Source organism: Mustela erminea, chromosome X, assembly GCF_009829155.1.
Source record: "Mustela erminea isolate mMusErm1 chromosome X, mMusErm1.Pri, whole genome shotgun sequence".
Taxonomy (NCBI): domain Eukaryota; kingdom Metazoa; phylum Chordata; class Mammalia; order Carnivora; family Mustelidae; genus Mustela; species Mustela erminea.
This window is the reverse complement of record NC_045635.1, coordinates 111839302-111859225: the sequence shown is the minus strand read 5'-3', so window position 1 is coordinate 111859225 and position 19924 is coordinate 111839302. Positions and strand designations below refer to the sequence as shown.

Genomic DNA, 19924 nt, shown 5'->3' with positions numbered 1-19924 from the left:
GCTAATCTCATTCATAACCAAATTCCCTATCAAAACCTCTACTGCCAAATACCATCATTTGGGGGATTAGGATATCAGCATCAGAATTTGGCAGGTGTGGGAGGCAGGGGGAGGGGGTGACGGGTGAGGGGGCGGGGTGGGAAGACACCAACATTCAGTGTAGAGTAGCTTCTCAGTGAACGTTTTGAGTGGCAAATATTAACTTTATGAAAAAAACCCGACAGTTTGTATGATCATATTGAGGGATTTTCTTAAATGACAAGACTTGTTAGTATGTATGTAAAATACTCCTGAAGCACCTGGTTTGTTTCAGGAGCACTCCTCTGGGAAAGAGTGCACCCGGGTGCTAGTAACTCCGCCCTTAATTAGCTATGACCTTGGGTAAGTCACTTCTTCACTCTTCCTACTTGTTGTCCTGAACTGTAAGACAAGTCGTCTCAGTCCCCACTGGATCTCTCACCAGCTTTAATATCCTAAGATTTAAGAAAGCTCATAGAAGATAGTCTATTCATAGAAAGTGGTTGAAGCAAATGGAAATTTAGTTGAAAGGCTGACTTTTACAATCGGTACAAGGACCTTATCTCTATGGGATTTGGAACGGATTTATTTTCTCTTTGTTTTAATTTTTCATTATCAACGTACAGTTGACGTCAGTGTTATATTAGTTTCAGGTGTACCGACACAGTCATTTGACAGTCCTGTATGTGACACAGTGGGGTCTCCGTCTGTCACCATACAACAAGTCTACAATATTATTGACTATAGTCCCTGTGCAGTACATAAAAAAAAAAAAACCACCACAAAAAATAAATGGACTCTTCAAAAGAATGGTTGCCCAAGGGGATGGGTGAAAGAGGCGAAGGGAATTAAGAGGCAGAAACTTCCAGTTATAAAGTAAGTATGTCCTGGAGTTAAACTGATTCCTTGTGTCAGACTATGACCAACTCTCAGGTCTCCACACTGATAAAGGGGGGCTGATGTGGGTTGTTCGAGGGTCTCTCCCACTTCCACTCAGGAGTTACAGAGTTTGTGCTAAGAATAATACTGGCATGTGCACACATCTTTACCATGTACCAACCAACCGCAGTGAGGCGTGACCACTAGACAGGTGTTGGGTGGCAAGAGAAGATAGTGGCCAGGGCTTAAACGCATCTGTTGGCAAGGTGGACATCTTTACACTGCTGATAACTTAAGGCATGTCAGATTCCCTGAGAGCTTATCAGATTTTGGAGGAATGATTTTAACTAAATGTATTTCAGACACTGAGCTGTAACTTATCAAGTGCCATTTCATCCACCTATTAATGATACTGACAACTGGCACTGATTGCTCGGACCCTTAAGATATACACTTTAGTGGGAGGATTCCACTCAGGACACCAAACTTTAGACTCTCGAATGCTCCAGAGAGAGCAGCATTGAAATATTTCCACATGTATTGTCTCTTTTCTGGTAGAGATAGTTTCGCTGAGGTGCCAAATCTCAATCCTGAAGAATCCGAGCGCCTTTGGAATTGTAATTCAGGCCTGAGGCCATGTCTGTCCACCTTGAAGAGACCGATCAATTTCTTCTCCTTCCTCAACCACCGATTTATAAGTGGTCTCTTGCTTTCAGGGACGAATATAACTTGATGACAACCCTTTCCATTTTACTAGGTAGTACGTACTTTAATATTTATTTGAAACCAGTTGTATCTCACACTGTTACTGCTACAGCTATAGTTACTGTCAAGCGTTTACTGTGCACGGGGTTGTGTACTAAGTGCTTTCCATGAAGGATCTTCTGTAGTCATCACATCAACCTTATGTGTGTCTGTTCAGTAGAAATCTCCAAGATGATGGAAATGTCCTATAATACCAGCACCATTTAACTCCAACAACCCATGTGAATATTGAGCCCTTGAAATGTTTCTAGTGCAACCAAGGAGCAGATGATTTAATTCATCAGCTTTGATTGTGATAAGTTAAGATGTAAATAGACAATGTGGCCAGTAGCTACAGTATTGAATGATGTGGATATGAGGTACAAAGAGGCTATGGATCAAGGAGGCTAAATAGTTTTCTCAAGGTCACAGAGCTAGTAAATGGCAGAGCGGGGATTTGATTCTGAAGCCAGTGTCCTTATCTCGTTGTTCTCTGACCATTTCTTAGACAGTGCCTGCTCCCGTTGTGTCCAGATTTGTGAGAAAACACTGCCAGTACCTTTGTAATTAACCATACAAAGGAAGAAAGCTGATAAATACACAATAAAGGACAATAGTCATTAAAACAGCATGACCCTGGTCCCCAAATAGTGTGGCTAATGGAACAGGAAAAAACGGCGTATGGATATGAAAAGAGATAACACTGTATCGTAAAATTGAAATTTGCTATGTGAATAGAGTTTAAATATTCTCGTCCCCCCCCAAAAAAAAATGAGAGAGAGAAATCTGTGAGATGATGGATGTATTAACTAACTAGATGGGAGGGATAGTTTCACATCATATATGTATACCAGATCATGATGTACACTTTAAATATCTTACAGTTTTATTTGTCAGTTTGACCTCAGTAAAGCTGAAAAAATATCGAAAAATGAAAATAGATGTTTGTGTGTTCTATTTACATTCATATATAAGAACTGAGTGTGTGATGAACTGGACATCACCAAAAAATAAGGAATGGAAGCGTTATTTAACTGATGGCTTGGGGAAAACTGGCTACAAAATAAATATACATAAGCCCCTAACCTGATATATTATATGAAAATCGATTTCAAATGGCATATGATTCAATTATTAAAGAATAAACTTATTTTAAAAATCAAATCACAGAAAAAAAAACCAGTGGAAAATTCATTTGAGAAACCATCTGTTATGTGGCGAGTTCTGAACTAAAGAAATCATGAAGCAAAAAAATATATAGATGTTGGCTGCTTAAGAATCAAAGACTTATGGAGGTGCCTGGCTGGCTCAGTCGGTAGAACATGTGACTGTTGATCTTGGGGTCATGAGTTCGAGCCTCATGTTTTGAGTAGAGATTACTAAAATAGATAAACTTAAAAAAACGACTTGTGAACAATAAAAAAAAAATACTTAGAATACAAAGGAAAACAGATTTGGGGAATATTGGTCTTAAGACACCCAGGTAAGTTAATGGACAAGAATTTGGACAGATAATTCACAGATCAGGTGATACAGTTAGTGAATGAACTATAGGGAGCAGTGGAAATGGGGCCTTTTGAAGAGGTACAATGTAGATGATGATGAGACAGCACCCCATAACTTAGAATTACCAAAATTTAAGAAAAATGATATTTCTGTGTGTTGGGGAGAGGTGGTACACCTGGTTTTTCATAAGTTGCTAATGACAGCTAAAAGTACTCTGATTTGAAAAGGAAATTTGATGAAATTTACCTCCTTCTACCACCATATCTTTAAAGTGGGGGGAAAAGTTTGTATATTGAATATGTGACTATTTATATTTATAGTGTCAGCCCTAATAAGGAAACAAAGGGAAGTAGTAGAAAATACCCAGTCATTTAGGGGGCTGCACATACTCCTTGGAATATTGTACATCTGTGAAAATAATCATTATGACCACTGTGTAACAACTTGGGACATCTTTATTAATGACAAATGGAAACCAGTAAGATGCGCCTTTGTATCTGGACTATAATATTTCTTTCTTTCTTTTCTTTTCTTTTTTTTTTTTAAAAGATTTTATTTATTTATTTGACAGACAGAGATCACAAGCAGGCAGAGAGGCAGGCAGAGAGAGAGGAGGAAGCAGGCTCCCTGCTGAGCAGAGAGCCCGATGCGAGGCTTGATCCCAGGACCCTGGGATCATGACCTGAGCCGAAGGCAGCGGCTTAACCCACTGAGCCACCCAGGCGCCCTATTTCTTTCTTTTTTATTATTACTTTTTAAATTTATCTTTTTAAAGATTTTATTTATTTATTTGACAGAGAGAGATCAAAAGTAGGCAGAGAGAGAGACAAGGGAGCAGGCTCCCTGCCAAGCAGAGAGCCCAATGCGGGACTCGATCCCAGGACCCTGAGATCATGACCTGGGCTGAAGGCAGAGGCTTAACCCACTGAGCCACCCAGGCACCCTGGACTATAGTATTTTGACCATGTTTAAGGATATTCATGTGGACCTCTAGCAAGGGAGCTCAGGGAAATGAAAATGGTTGTTATGTTAGGATCATGGGCTTATGGGTGACTTATTTTTACTTTATCTACCTATATCCTATTTCGTAATAAATAAAATAGAAATGAAAACCCACACAGGCTGTGGCAGAAATGAATTCTGTCATTGGGCACCGTTGCTTTTTGGACGCTGCTCCTTTTCTCCCTTGGCCTTCAGAAACCTACTCCCCATTTAGATGAACAGCGAGCCATCAGGATTATTCAGCCTTCTGTGGAACAGAGTCAGTAGAAGAAAAAGCTGCTTTAGGGGAAAAGATTTATTCTGTGATGATTGGCAGGAGAAAGATGTACAAATACTCTGGGCAGATTCGGCAGAGGTAGTGGAAATGAAAGGGGGCCATCTGGTCAAATGTGCTGTGGCAAATTAAATGGCATATTATGAACACGAAATACCAGAAGAAAATCCAAATGCAGTAGACTTGGGAAAAGCCCAGCTGAAGCACTCTAAACCAAGTCAACTGCAGACTGACAATATGCCTTTCATATGCTCTCAGATACACCCATGCCCAAGAAGAACATCGTTCAGGCCAGATTTTGCAGACCACATTCTATGTGGACTTCCCTTAGGGGGAAAAAAAAATCAACAAACCACCCACCCCCTCCCACACATACACAGATCCCTCCCTTAGACAGAGCTACTGTTTCAATGAATATGATAAAGGCAGAATTAATAAGAAGGTGTTGGCTTTGATTTCCCTGGAGTCACGTTCATTGGTGAACTCCAGCGGCCAACACAGACAACCAGACATGCATCTGGGTGTAAGCTATTTCTCTCCTCCACTCCCTTCTTCCCTTCCTTTCCCCTTTACTCTTCCTCCCCACCTGCCTTTTCTTACCTTCTTTTCCTAAGCAGTTCTAGTCCCCACCTTTAAGCCCCCATCTCTGGAATGATTTATCATTTTACTACACTCTCACCTTCTTCCCTCTCAGCCTTGCTTTCTGTTCCTCCCCGGTCCTTGTTGTTCAGACTCTGGGGCTCTTGCAAGTGCATGTATTTGCATATTCGGCAACTTCTCCTTTCCCCCACGTTTCATGTTTTGACTGCTTCGTTTAGAGTGTTGAAAAATTTGTCATGATCCTTGTCTGTAGAGAGTTCTTCCTGGTATTTCCAGTCCCTTTATGATAGCTTCTCTGTAAGCCTGCTTTCGGCGACACTTGTGGTTATGCTGTGGCTTTGGGGCCCTTTGGGTTTCTTGCCGAGGAGATTGCTCCCTGCCATGGCTTGATTGAAGAGGGGCCCAAAAGCCCCTGTGTCTGAAGGGCCGTCTGTGGGAAAGGGACTTTGATATTTCCCACCTAACACATCCTAGTGGGAGGTGGATTTAGACTCTGTACAAGGAAGTGCCTTCTAGTAAGGCAGGTCAGAGACAGAATGGGCGATTTCCAGGATCGGCATCTTGGGGTGTGCAGCTGGGTATTGTATAAAGCACCTTGTTGAGGAAAGACATCGGAGCTGAACTGCAGTCTGTGCTTCACACATCAAGCCCTGTGCTCTGGAAGGGGGCCATATCATCCTGGAGGAAGGTGTGCCTGGAGAGGGCACTTTTGGTTTTCTACATAAAGGCACCACGTGTCCTAGGGGCAGCGCCAGCCATCCCCAGTGGGGAGCTGGTGTAGTGGCTTCTGTCCAAATGGTTGTTATGGAACAAGGGGGAGCAGGGCTCAGCTTGTGCACTAGAGGAAGTGCTTGCCTTCTCTCCATCATCTCCACATTTCTCAGCTGGGCTTTGATTCTGTTGCACCACCCAACAATTTTTCTTAACTCTTCTGTGGCCGCCTTGCATCTTCTCATCCTACCTAGGCAACAAATGTCCACATTAAGACCCCGCCAACTTTCCGGACCTGGAAGGGTGCCAGCCCCGTACAGCGCTGGGTCCGATGAATTCTCATTTCTGAGAATGTGTCTTCTCTTTTCTTTTCAGAGGAGATCAGCCTCCCACTCCCTGCCTACCACCTAGTGCTTTGGGAGGACCGCAGGAAATAATGCCAGCTGGATGCAGTTGGGAAACCGTGAAGAGGTTTGTTGTGTTAGGTAGTCAATGTGCTTGGAACTCCAGTCAGATTAGTGTCTTCATTGGCTCCTAGAGCTTCTTGTTTTGCACTCAAGAATTCACAGACCGTAGGAGTTCATCAGCCTCTTGGCAGGGTTGACATCCATACCAATACCTTTGGCTTTCAGCATGGAACATCATGGAACATTTGTAGTTTGGTCCCACCTTTCTTGTGTACATCTTATTTACCCCCAAATAGACTGCAAACTTCTGGAACCAGGTGCCATGCCAGGTATGCTCCTGTAATTCTGAGCAGGACAGCTTATATCATACTTTCTGAATTCTACTGAATTGATTCTTCCTTCTTCCTTCTCTCTCCTTCCTCCTTGAACAGATTATTTTTGGAGCACACCCTGTGTCAGTCTTCTTTCGAATGAACAGAAGAGTCCAAAGTCCCTGTCTTCACCTTACTTACTGGCTGGGTGTGGTCTCCACCAAATCACTTCTCCATCTGGGACTTGAGTGTGAAGTTTTCACATTTTGGGGTAGAAATATCCAGTAGACAAATATGGCCTAGATCATTTTTTTTTTCTGTGATGGATTTTGTTTGGCCCAAAGGCAGGGGCTGTTTTATTTCTACCTTGAGTACCCAGCTCACAATCAGCTTTTATTGAGCCTTTCAAGTACTACCTTAGATTTCCTTTCAATACACAGTATAACCTTCTTGTGCTTATAACCTTTAGTCTTCTGTCCTGAGAGCAACTCCTGGAGTTATCGCCTTGCCTTCTCGAGCTGCAGGAGATTGCCTGTTTAACCATGATAAATCCTCAGGAGAAAATTGGGTCTTTTTTCTCCTATAATTTTATTTGTTTAAACCTTGACTGCTTATAGTAAATATCCTCTCAAAGATAATTTTATTTCCAAATAATTTGGTATCTGATTTGACGCAGCTTGAGTGTTTATTTTGGGGATATCGTTTTTCTTTTATAATGAGTTTCCCACAATAGCTTTGTTTAATGTCATTCCATCTTCTTGTCTGGCTACCAGCAGGATTGTGGCTACTTTCCTGGAGTAATATTAGTTTACTAATAGTAATTACCTCTCAGGAAACCTCTCTGTTGGCAGTAGCATTGGATTTGGTCTTTATTGGGAAAAAATATAACTTTTCAAAAAATATGATTAATTTTTAAAAACCTTAAGGAAATGTGATAAATTTAATCCCATGTGATGTGTACAGTGTTTTCAGCCCAGTGATCATTCACATGTTATGTAAGTATCACTTTTAAGATCCTACTGTATGAACAATAGCAACATATTACATAAGGAAGACAACTGATTACATTCTTCTAGGAAGGGGTACTGATTCAGGTTTAATTATTAGATGGGGTTGGTCTAAGGAGGTGAAAGTTCTATTTTTGATCCAGAATTTCCACACATGTCAAGTCTGAATTTACCCAAGAACTCTAATAATGGCCTGTCTTTGATAGTTGTTTCCAGAATGCTGTGAGCATTATAATTAGCGATAAGGAGAGCACTGACCAAATCAGGGTACCATATACAGTTACCTGGAATGGGAAGGAAATGCTTTCTTTCAGAATATGCTTCTCTCCATAGGCAAAGAACAGTCGAAGTCACTCTATGCTGTTTTAAAAGAGTTCTATTTGGCAGTGGATGTGGGTCTCAAGATTTGGGCCATGTTGCTCTGCAGCGCCTGGGAGAAGAGTTGAAGCCAGTCCAACAACTTCACAAATTTCTAGATAGTAATTGGCTTATCATCTTTATTATTTTAAAAACTCAGTCATTATACCTCAGTACATTATCTCTTCTCCAATCCCTGAACCCTGTTGGATTTTGTGGGTTGATAGAGCCATTTGTTCATGTGTCACTTCATGGCATCAGTGAGTAAGCAGATCTTTATGGAATGCCTACTATTTTCCAGGTACTCTATTAGGCACCACAGATATGCTGGTGAACAAAACAGACATGGCTTCTCATGACACTTACCGTCTGGAATCCTTAAGCAATTAGGGAAATGAAATACTAAGTCGTTTAATTTCTCTGAGTCTCAGTGTCATCATCCTAAAGTAGGCATAATGCCTACTTTGAAAGGTTTGTTGTGGGAATGAAAGGCACCCCAACTCTGAAGCACCAGTGTGATGCTTGGCATATCGGACATTGTAGAACCTCGATCAGTGGCAGTTCTTATAATCATGGTGAGGCCTGGAGGGCCCTAGTACAAAGTTACGTAATGCGTAATATGATGTTCTTGTACCTTATATCCCCATGATTTATTTATTTAATGAATGAAAGTTTGTATGTCTTGACCCCTTCTTCCCCCATTCCTCAACCCCCTTCCCTTCTGCCAACCACCAATCTGTTCTCTGCATCTGTGAGTTTTGTTTAGTTGTTCATTTGTTTGGTTTTTCAGATTCCACGTGTAAGTGAAATCATACTGTTTTTAGTCTTTCTCTGTCTGACTTACTTCACTTAGCATCATACTTTTAGGGTCCATTCATGTTGTTGCAAATGGCAAGAATTCATTTATTTTTGTGCCTGAGTATTATTCCATTTTTTGTGTGTGTGTGTGTGTGTGTGTGTGTGTGGTGTGTGTGTGTGTGTGTGTGTGTGTATCTAGGTATATGTATATACCACATCTTCTTTATTTATTCATCTATTGATGGAAACTTTGGTTGTTTCCATCTTGCCTGTTATTGCTTCCATGAACATAGGGATGCACATACTTGACAAATAAGTGGTTTTGGTTCTTTTGGATAAAAACCCAGAAGTGGAATTACTGGATCACACAGTAGTTCTATTCCTAGTTTTTTTTTTTGTTTGTTTGTTTTTAAGGAATGTCCATTTTGTTTTCCATAGTGACTATACCAATTAACAGTCCCACCAACAGTGCACGAGGATTCCCTTGTCCTCCGCATCATCACCAACACTTGCTGTTTCTTGTCTTTTTGATAATAGCCATTTTGACAGGTGTGAGATGATATCTTATTATGGTTTTGATTTACATTTCCTTAATGATAAGTGATGTTGAGCATCTTTTCATGTGTCTGTTGGCCATCTGGATATCTTGGAGCAATGTCTGGGTCTTCTGCTAATTTTTTAATTGGATTATTTTTTTCTTGGGTGTTATGTTATATCAATTCTTTATATGTTTTGGATACTAACTCTATCAAATAGGTCCTTTGCAAATATCTTCTCCTATTCAGTGGGCTGTTTTTGTAGATTTGTTGATTGTTTCCTACACTGTGCAAAAGTTTTTTTATTTTGACATAGTCCCAGTACTTTATTTTTACTTTTATTACTCTTTCCTCAGGAGACATAAGTAGAAAAATGTTGTTATGTCCAACATCAGAGAAATTACTGCCTGTGGTCTCTTCTAGGATTTTTTATGGTTTCAGGTCTTACATTTAATCTGTTCTGAATTTATTTTTGTGTATGGTAAAGAGAAAGTGATTCAGTTTTATTCTTTTGCATGTGGCTGTCCAGTTTTTCCCAACACTGTTGAAGAGACTGTCTTTTTCCCATTGGATATTCTTTCCTGCTTAAGTGAAGATTAATTAGCCATATAATTGTTGGTTTATTTCTGGGTTTCTCTTCTGTTCCATCAATCTGTGTGTCTGTATTTGGGTTAATACCATACTGTTTTGATCACTTCAGCTTTGTAATATAACTTGAAGTCTGGAATTGTGATATCTCCAGCTTTCCTTTTCTTTTTCTTACTTGCTTTGGCTATTTTGTGGTTCCATATACATTTTATGATTTTTGTTCTATGAAAAATGCTGTTAGTGTTTTGACAAGAATTGCATTAAATCTGGAGATTGCTTTGGGTTGTAAAGACACTTCAACAATATTTGTTCTTCCAACCATGAGCAGGGACTGTCTTTCCATTTCTTTCATCGATGTTTTATAGTTTTCAGAATATATGTCTTTTACCTCTTTGGTTAGGCTTATTCCTAGGTGTCTTATTATTTTTGGTGCAATTGTAAATGGGACTGTTTTCTTAATTTCTCTTTCTGATGCTTCATTATTGGTATATAGAAATGCAACAGATTTATGTAGAATGATTTTCTATCCTGTGACTTTGCTGAATTTGTTTATCAGTTCTGGTAGTTTTTTTGGATGATCTTTAAGGTATTCTATGTATAGTATCATGTCACCTGCAAGTAGCAAGTGTTACTTCTTTGTCACAAATTTCGATGTCTTTTATTTCTTCTTCTTCTTCTTCTTCTTCTTTTTCTTTTGTCTCATTGCCATGGCTGGGGTGTTTGTTCTTTTTTTTTCTAGTTCCTTTAGATATAAAGGTAGTTTGTTTATTTGAGATTTTTCTTGTTTCTTGAGATAGGCTTATAATGCCATAAACTTCAGTCTTAGAATTTCTCTTGCTGTATCCCATAGATTTTGGTATGTTGTATTTTCTTTTCCAATTGTCTTCTTTAAAAAAAAAAAAAAGATTTACTTATTTATTTGAAAAAGGGAGTGCGAGCAGGGGGAGGAGCAGAGGGAAGAGAGAGAGAGAATCCTTATGCCAACTCCTTGTACAGTACAGACCCTGATGTGGGGCTTAATCCCAGGACCCTGAGATCATAACCTGAGGTGAAACCAAGAGTCGGGCACTCAACCTACTGAGCCCATCCAGATGTCCCTGTCTTTTTTTTTAAATTAATTAATATATTTATTTGAGAGAGAGAGAGTGCATGAAAGAGGGTAGGGGCAGAGGGAGAGGGAGAATTTCAGACTCCCCACTGAATGCAGAGCTTGATGTGGGGATTGATCTCACAACCCTGAGATCATGACCTGAGCAGAAATCAGGAGTTAGATGCTTAACCGACTAAGGCACCCAGGTGCCCCTCGTTTTCATTTGTCTTAAGGTATTTTTTGATTTATGCTCTTATTTTTATGTTGATCCATTGGGTATTTAATAGCATGTTGTTTAATCTCCACACATTTGTGATTTTTTTACCCCAGTTTTCTTTTAGTGATTGGTTTCCAGTTTCATACTATTGTTCTCTGAAAAGCTGCTTGATATGATTTCAATATTCTTAAATGTCTCGACACTTGTTTTATGCCCTAACATATGATCTTTTTGGAGAACATTCCATGTGCACTTAAGAAGAATGGGCATTCTGCTGCATTTGGAAGGGATATTCTGCATATATCTATGAAGTCCATCTGGTCCAATGTGTCCTATGTGTCCTTTAAGGCTGATGTTTTTTTATTGACTTTCTGTCTGGATGGTCTATCCATTGATGCACATAGGATGTTAAAGTTCCCTACTATTATTATATTGCTGTTGATTTCTTCCTTCAAGTCTGTTAATATTTGCTTTATATAATTTAGGTGCTCCTGTATTGGGTGCATCAATATTTACAACTCTTATATCTTCTTTCTGGATTGACCCCTATACCGTTATGCCATTCCCATCTTTGTCTTGTAGTAGTCTTTGTTTTAAATTCCATTTTGTCTGATATAAGTATTGCTATCCCAGCTTTCTTTTAGTTTCCAAGACATCTTTTTCTATCCCTCCACTTTCAGTCTCTGTGTCCTTCTATCTGAAGTGATTGTCTTGTAGGCAACATATAGATGAATCTTGTTTTTTAATCCATTCAGCCACTTTATGTCTTTTGATTGGAGGATTTAGTTCATTTACATTTAAAGTAATTGTAGATAGGTACCTGCTCATTGCCGTTTTGTTAATTGTTTTCTTGCTGTTTTGTGGCTCCTCTCTGTTTCTTGTGGCTCCTCTCTGTTTCTTGTTTCTCTTGCTCTTTTCTGTTGTGGTTTGATACCTTTCTTTAGTGTTATGTTTAGATTCATTGTCATTATTTTTCGTGTGTCTCTGTTATAGGTTTTTGCTTTGTGGTTACCATGAGGTTTAATATATCAGCCTATATATATCTCATTCTTTTTTAAGTTGATAGCATGTTGCTTTTGAATGCATTGTAAGACAGCATTCCTACTCCTTCACAAGTTCTATACTTTTGTTATTGTGTTTTATATTTTTTTATTTTATGTATCCCTTAACTAATTTTGTCATAATATTTTTACTACTTTTGTTTATTAATCTTCATGCTATATTTTACAAATGATTAGCCCACTACCTTTGCTATCTGTTTACCTTTACCAATGAACTATTTTACTTTCATGTTTCCTTATTACTAATTAGTGCCCTTTCTCTTGAACTTAAAGGAGTCCCTGTAACATTTCTCATACAGGCCATTTAGTTCTGGTGAACTCCTTTAGTTTTTGCTTCTTTGAAAAACTCTTTTTTTCTCCTTCAAATCTGAATGATAATGTTGCCAGGTAGAGTATTTTTCGTTGGAAATTTTGCTTTCAGCACTTTGAATATATCATGCCACTTTCTTCTGGCTTGCATGGTTTCTGCTGAAAAATCTGCTCATAATCTTTGGGGGTTCCCTTGAGCTTAAGTTTTTCTCTTGCTGCTTTTAAGATTCTCTTTTTATCTTCAACTTGTGACATGTTAATTATAATTTGTCTTGCTGAGGATCTTTTGGGTTCATCTTATTTGGAACTTTCTTGCTTTTTTGGATCTGGATGACTCTTTCCTTACCCAGGTCAGGGAAGTTTCAGCCATGATGTGTTCATATAAGCTTTTTTTTTTAATTTTTTTTTAATTTTTAATTTTTAATTTTTCATAAACATATAATATATTTATCCATTCTCTATCAGTCTTCTCCTGGCATCCCTATTAAGCAACTGTCTTTCCATTTGCTGTTACCCTATGGCTCTCTTAAGCTAGCTTCATGTATTAGAATTCTTTTTTCCTTTTGATGCTCTGTGTGGGTTAGTTCCACTCCCTTGTCCTCCAGGCCAGTAATCTATTCTTCTGCTTCATATGTTCTGTTATTGAACCACTCTAGTGCATTTTTCAGTTCAGTTGTTGTGTTTTTCAGCTCTGTGGCTTCTGTTTTCTTATATTTTCTATCTCTTTGTTGATGTTCTTTCTATGTACATCCATTCTTCCCTGTGAGCATCTTCATGACCATTATTTTGAACTTTTACTTTTCTTCATTTCATTAACTTTTTCCCCCTGGGGTTTTACCTTGTTCTTTTATTTTGAACATATTCCTCTGTTTCCGCATTTTGCTTCACTCTCTCTTTCTATGAGAAAAGAAGTGAAACAGCTTAATCTTGTCTTGAAGGAGTGGTTGTAGGAAGATTAAGTGTGTGTTTCAGTCTGCTGTCTGTACAGGGCCCTCTGGGCATGGTAACCTCCCAAGAATTCTCTTCAGTTGTTTTAGTCTTGTGGGACACAGAACTACAAGCACCCCTGGCCACTAGAACTGGAGATTCAAGGGCTATCCTTTGTGTGGACCATGTACATCCACTGGCTTTGTTGCGACCACAGGGAAGCATTGGGCCAGGGCAAACCTGCTTGCTGAATTTAGGACGTAGGTCCCTGAGTGAGTGCCAGGGCAGAGCATATGACTCTATCAAGGTACAGTACAAGATGGCCCTCTCCAGTGCTGGTGATGGCAAGGTAGAAGAGTGGGAAAATGGTGCCTCCATCCCAGGAAAGAGTTCCAACAGACTCTTGCCCCTCTAGCAGAAGCTGTATGACTAGCCAATGAATGGCCTTCACATATGGTCTAGGTACTTTTCAACCTGCTGCTTTTGTGGAGAGTGAATCTATGTGTGATTCCTTTCAGAGTGGAATCTTAGTTTCCTATGGGTCTTTGAGTCTCTTGGATGTAAGCCTTTGTTTTCAAAGCCAGGTTTGGGGGTCTTTTCCTCCAGTGTAGGTCCCAAAGTTTGGGTTTCCTGGTGAGTGGCTTGAATCCTTTATGTGTCAGGGATATGCTCTAGATTTGTGAGATTCTTGCTGCTTATGGGTCACTCAATTGGGGATGGGGTTTTGGTGAGACTGTGTATCTCAGCTATCTAGCTATATAGCTATTTCTCCTTTGTTGTGGAGGGGCTGTTCAGCTAATTTTCTGGTCTTTTTCAGAGCGAATTGTTCTATAATTAGCTGTAGATTTGGCATATCCGTGGGGAAAAGGCAAGTCCAGTCTTCTAATGTGCCGTCTTCAACTGCCCCTTTTCCTACATGGGCATTTTTAAAAAATATTTTATTTATTTATTTTGAGAGAGACAGAGCAAGTGGGAGGAGGGGCACACGGTGAGGAAGAGAGAATCCCAAGCAGACTATGTGCTGAGCAGGGACCCCAATGAAGGACTCAATCTCACAACTCTGAGAACATGACCTGAGCCGAAATCATGGGTTGGATGCTGATCCGACAGCAACACCCAGGCGCTTTCATATGGGCACTGAAAGGCTCAGTTCAAGTACATTTGACTGAGAGGACAAAGTACAGTAGACATTCTGTTTCTTGAACAAACCATGGGAGATGTAAAGAGGGGTGTTTACTCTAGCATTTTGGAAATTATCAAAAGTCCAGAGGGAATGAGCAGTTTCCTTCTTAGCTGCCAGGAAGGAAGGAGAGCATAGGTGAGGTTGATGGATTTGAAAATCTGTTCATCTCTGTTAGAACAAATCAAAACAATTCTAGCTGTTCATTTTTGTCAGTTGAGTCCGAAATAAATGGTAAAGGTTTATAAAAGGATGACAAAGCTATGTTATTTTTTTTCCATAATGAGCACTTCTGGGTGGATATTTTTAGAGAGTCTTTGTACTATAAAAGAAAGTTTTTCTGCAGTTTTTAAAAGTGGAAGTTTCCCTGTGCCCATTAAAATTATTTTTATTATGGTCTTATCATCATAGATTGGAAGGGACAACAAATTCACCATGTCTTTGTTTTAGTCTATTCAGGCAGCTATGAAGGCAAAACACTGCAGATTGGGTGGCTTACAATCAACAAACATTTGTTCCTCACGGTTCTGGAGGCTGAAAAGTCCAAGGTTAAGGTCCTGGCAGATTCAGAGTCTGATGAAAACCTACTTCCTTAGACGGCCATCTGCTCGCCATCTCCTCACATGGCAGGAGAGGGGAGAGAGCTCTATAGGGTCCCTTTCATAAGGGCACTAACACCATTCCACGAAAGCTCCACTTTCATGACTTAATCACATCAAAGACCCCATCTCCAAATACCATCACACTGGGGGTTAGGTTTCGACATATGAATTTTGATGGGGGGGACCCAAACTTGTAGAGTCATGGGTCTCGAAATACATCACACACATATAATGGCTTATGCTCTTTATTTTTTTAAAGAGTTTATTTATTTGAGACAGAGTGGGAGGAGGGGCAGAGGGAGAGGGACAGGCAGACTCTGAGCTGAACACGAAGCCCTATGAGGGGCTTGATCCGACAAATCTGAAATCATGACCTGAGCCGAAACCAAGAGTCAGACGCTCAACTGACTGAGCCACCTCAGTGTCCCTGTTTATGCTCTTTAAAATGCTTTTACACCTATTACGCGTTACTCTGCCTAGCAGGGCTCAGATTATTACATCAGTTTCATAGGTGAAGATGCTGAAATGCAGGCACTTTGTCGAAAATCCGCTTGTCAGAGACAGAGAGTGGGCTAGAAGCACTGTTTTCTTTTTGCACAGCCCTGAGCCGCTGCCGCTACTTTTTTGCTCTTTCACTCTCACTGACGTGAATAGGTTAGCACCCAAATGCTTTCAGACAGATGAGAAGTAATTAAGTCTGAGCCTCCTCAAACAAGATATCCATCTATAAAAAGATGGATGTTGTAAGACCGTGAAGATGGCAATCTTTAAAAAAAAGAAAAAAAGAATCTCAGTGAAGAGTAGTGTTGTGACTAGCGATGGAAAGAAAGCTGTGAGAATGGCACAGATTCCAGAATGCTGTTGATCCAGGCTGCTGGTCCCCTTTCCAAGCTGGGAGGACGGTAATGTGGTTTGTGGGGCTTGTTTGTGCTTTGGATGCACTTAAGCCCCTAAGTGGTTCTTGGGCTCCAGGGTCATGCCTCCCAGAGTCCCAGCTCAAGGCTCACAGTGCTTTCACCCTCAGGAGACAATTCACTCACAGTCATGTTATAACATTTTAGAAGACGTGGTGTTTCATAGAAGACTTGGTGTTTCTGGGCAATGGAAGGTCCACTCTTACTCAAAGTCTGATTGTTTTTATGGGGGAATAATCTGCCTCCTTTTGCTTCCTGCTGCCTGCATGCCTACCTTTCACCTTTGTAAGCTCCAGATACAATGTCTGTGTAGGACTGGAGGGGACAGGTGGATGGAGACAGCCTGAATTTCTATTTTACAGCTCTTGCAAGTGAAGTAGTTAAAGGAGGAGGGGGCTGGCATTCCTGCCTATGGTGTGTTGGGAGATTGTGGATTTCAATTATCTGTGCTCATGCTGTCCCCCAGGACTACAGATGATCAGAGGCTGGCTCTAAATGAAAGACTAAATAAATCTTGAGTTGAAGTTACGTAGTGTCTGCAGGATGTCAGGGAAGACCCTGGACAGGCGGCGGAGCCTGGGGCTATCAGCTGTGTGTGGGCCTCCCATCCGGGGCCCCTCTCCCACTTTAATCAGAACCCTGACACTTACGGGACTAAACTGGCAGTGGCCTCCATTTATCCATTTTTATAGAATGGCCCTAGGTAACTACAGGGTCATAATCTGAATCCTATACTGGGATGGGTCCCCAGGCTCATTAGTTGATGACAAAAAAAGGAGCGGACTCTGACACGTACAGATTCATTACAGATAGCTGGATGGATTTCAGTCTAGGAGGTCACCCTTGGAAACTTGATGAATGTCTATGGCTGGATCACAGTGCAAATAGGCAAGAATGAAACTTCCTATTTAATCTGCTTCTGCCTTGAGAATGCTTGGATATAGTACTACTTATCCTAAATCCTGACTGAAAAGGAAAGTAGTGTATTAATGTTGTCTTTCTGAAGTGTATTAAAAATAGGGCAATCAAAAGCTGGGAAGAGGGACAGACAAAAATTTATCAAGGTAGATGCTAACAAATGGAATTTACTGTTATATTAAAAACAGAAAATGGCCCATGTTTATACACCACACGTTATCATACATAGTGCTCATAAGGCCCATGGGGTTACTCCTACCCCTTGCTGCTTACCACTCCAGTTCGGGTGGGGTGCCAGTCTAGGGAATTAGGACAGTGTCTAAGAGTGTATCTTTTCAACAATGCAAAGGCCATAGATCAGTGTTTCTCAGCCTTTTTTTTTTTTTTTGTGATCATTCCAGTGAGGAGGAAGTTAAATTCCATTTAACTGATCCCTAACAATAGAAACGAAGTACTAAGGAATGAGATTGGCTAAGGGGAGGGGTTGGGGGTGGGGGTGGGTAGGAGCAGACTGTGAATGCCGCACACTACTGTAACAGCTAAGATGTCTTTCATCCTCTCTAGGAACAGTTTTCTTCCCCTTGTGGGCGATATTGTCCTTGCTGAAAATGCATGATATAGATCTGGGAAACCAGGCAATTTATGAAGTGATGTTTAATTGTCTCTTATTATGGATATTGTTTCCTTGGCCCACATTAGCAGCCTCCAGTAGGAGGGCGATGGTGTCGGTGACATCCTGACTATGTGTTAGATCCTTCCTGGGCACGGCTTAGTGGCTTGAACCAAACTCACATATGTGCCTTTCTAAGGCCAGAAATCTTGATCTTTCTAACATTTACTTATTTTATTTTAATTGTTTTAAAGATTTTATTTATTTATTTGAGAGAGAGAGAGCACAAGCAGGGGGAGCAGCAGGCAGAGGGAGAAGGAGAAGCAGACTCCCTCTGAGCAGAGATTTTTTTTTCCCCCCCACCTGGGGCTCGATTCCAGGACCCTGAGATCATGACCTGAAACAAAGACAGACGCTTAATGTGCCTGAGCCATTACTTTTTTTAAAGGCCACCTTGCAAGGTGTGTCTCTGTAGAAAGAAGGGGTATTTATTTCTCAAGTCGATTTTGAAGTCTCTGGATTTAGAACAAAATTTTGTCTCTCTCTTCCCCACCCCCGTGATTTGAAATGTGTTTCTTAGTGTCATTTGGAAACAACCTTAGCTGCTTGATATGTGCAGTGATCCTAGGAACATCAGTGAATTGTACACATTGGATATGGTTTACTAATATTATATTCTTTCTTTGCAGCATAGGAGTACCTTTACACAAGCTATGAAATACAGAATTTCCCTCATGTCTGGGAGAGTCTTTTATTATTGTCTTAGCTGCATTTTCGTATTGCTTGTTAACGGAGTCTAGGTTTCTATTGCCAAGTTGCCAGACTCTTTTGTTAACTGATGAATATGAAATCTCGGTATGTCTAATGCTGCCTGGAAGTAGATTCGCTGATAAACACGACATAATAGAAAGGCCTGCGAGATGCTGAGGGAAGGCCTCGTGTTTCTGCTGCAGATCGGCTCATGGAAAAACATGCCTCTCAAGTTTAGGGACTAGATCGTCATCTAGTGATACGGTGACACTAAGAGAAGTTTACTCTATCACAGATAGCCAATAACCAGTGTCTTTTGGCTACTCGATCACTTCGGGTTTTAAAACCACCAGGGATATTCTCTTCCCCATCCTCATTATCCTTACCTCTACATGATCAATGGGTGATTACCAACACCAATAATTGCTAAGAAAGTATTTTTTTCTTCTGCCTCTTTTTACTCCATCCCTCCCTGACAGCTATGCAGAAATGCTCTAGGGGTCAGTGATGTGATTTCTTTCTTTTTTTCTTTCTTTCCTTCTTTTTTAAATGATACTATATTTTTCTTAAAGATTATTTATTTATTTATTTATTTGTCAGAGAGAGAGAGAGAGAGAGAGAGAGAGAGAGAGAGAGAGAACAGGCAGGCAGAGTGGCAGGGAGAGGCAGAGGGAGAAGCAGGCTCCCTGCGGAGCAAGGAGCCCAATGTGGGACTTGATCCCAGGACCCTGAGATCATGACCTGAGCCGAAGGCAGCTGCTTAACGGACTGAGCCACCCAGGCATCCCCAAACGATATTATATTTTAACACAGATTTTATAGATCTTCTATTAATCTCTACATAGATTAATGGCTCTTAATTTTACCAAATATTGACTTCCTAGTGTGGAGTTTGAGGAGGACAAGAGATGGCAGAGAGCATTAGGCAAGCAACAGAATAGTGATCCTTTGCACAGGATTTAAGAAAGCAGAAAAAAAAAAACCCAAAAAACAAAAAACCCAAACCGCCCTGATTTACAACATGCAGTGCCTGAGAAGCACCTATGCACGGAAAACCAGGCTCCTTCTTCTTAGTTTTGGGAGAGAATACATCAGGCTGTAGTCCACACTGGTGGGTACCACATGCAAGTGTATGCCGATGTAGACACATAGCTGTTTCTTATCCAGACTTCAGCCTTTATATTTCAAGTAAATTACATCCATACATTTCTATGTGTAGATTTCTTACCTGAGCTCTTAGAGGCGTTTTCCCTTTAACACAACCACCCCCCCCCCCTTTCTCTCTCCCCACTTGGCAGTGATGCATGTAAACAAAATTAGGAATAGGAGGTCCCAGAACAGTGAGTAACTGATTGATAGGTGCTCCCCTCCTTTTAGAGATGTAGAAATTGAGGCCACCAGAAGCCACGCAAACTGGAATTCAGATTGCTTGCCCAGAACTGGCATGTCAGGTCGTTGGTCTGCCATCATTGTTCCCGACTCTTGGCTTCTTAGGGAAAGAGAGAATGTAAAAATATGTTGGCCAGGGAAGAGTTCAGAGCCAGAGGAAAACTTCAATGAGAATTGAGAGTGGGGAAAGTTGGCTCCCTGGAGCATGGTATTTTTTTT

General features: G+C 40.5%; 1 protein-coding gene across 6 annotated transcripts in view; it reads left to right on the top strand.

Annotated features, from left to right (window-relative positions):
• Positions 1-19924, top strand: part of HS6ST2 (heparan sulfate 6-O-sulfotransferase 2) — a 280230-nt gene that overhangs the window by 55767 nt on the left and 204539 nt on the right. Inside the window, exon 3 of one of the 6 annotated variants that reach the window (XM_032330789.1) lies at positions 6110-6205. The exons of the other annotated variants lie outside the window; for them this stretch is intronic. Coding sequence (XP_032186680.1) covers positions 6110-6205 — 96 coding nt within the window. The remainder of the gene's footprint in view (positions 1-6109; positions 6206-19924) is intronic. 6 annotated transcript variants of the gene reach the window in all.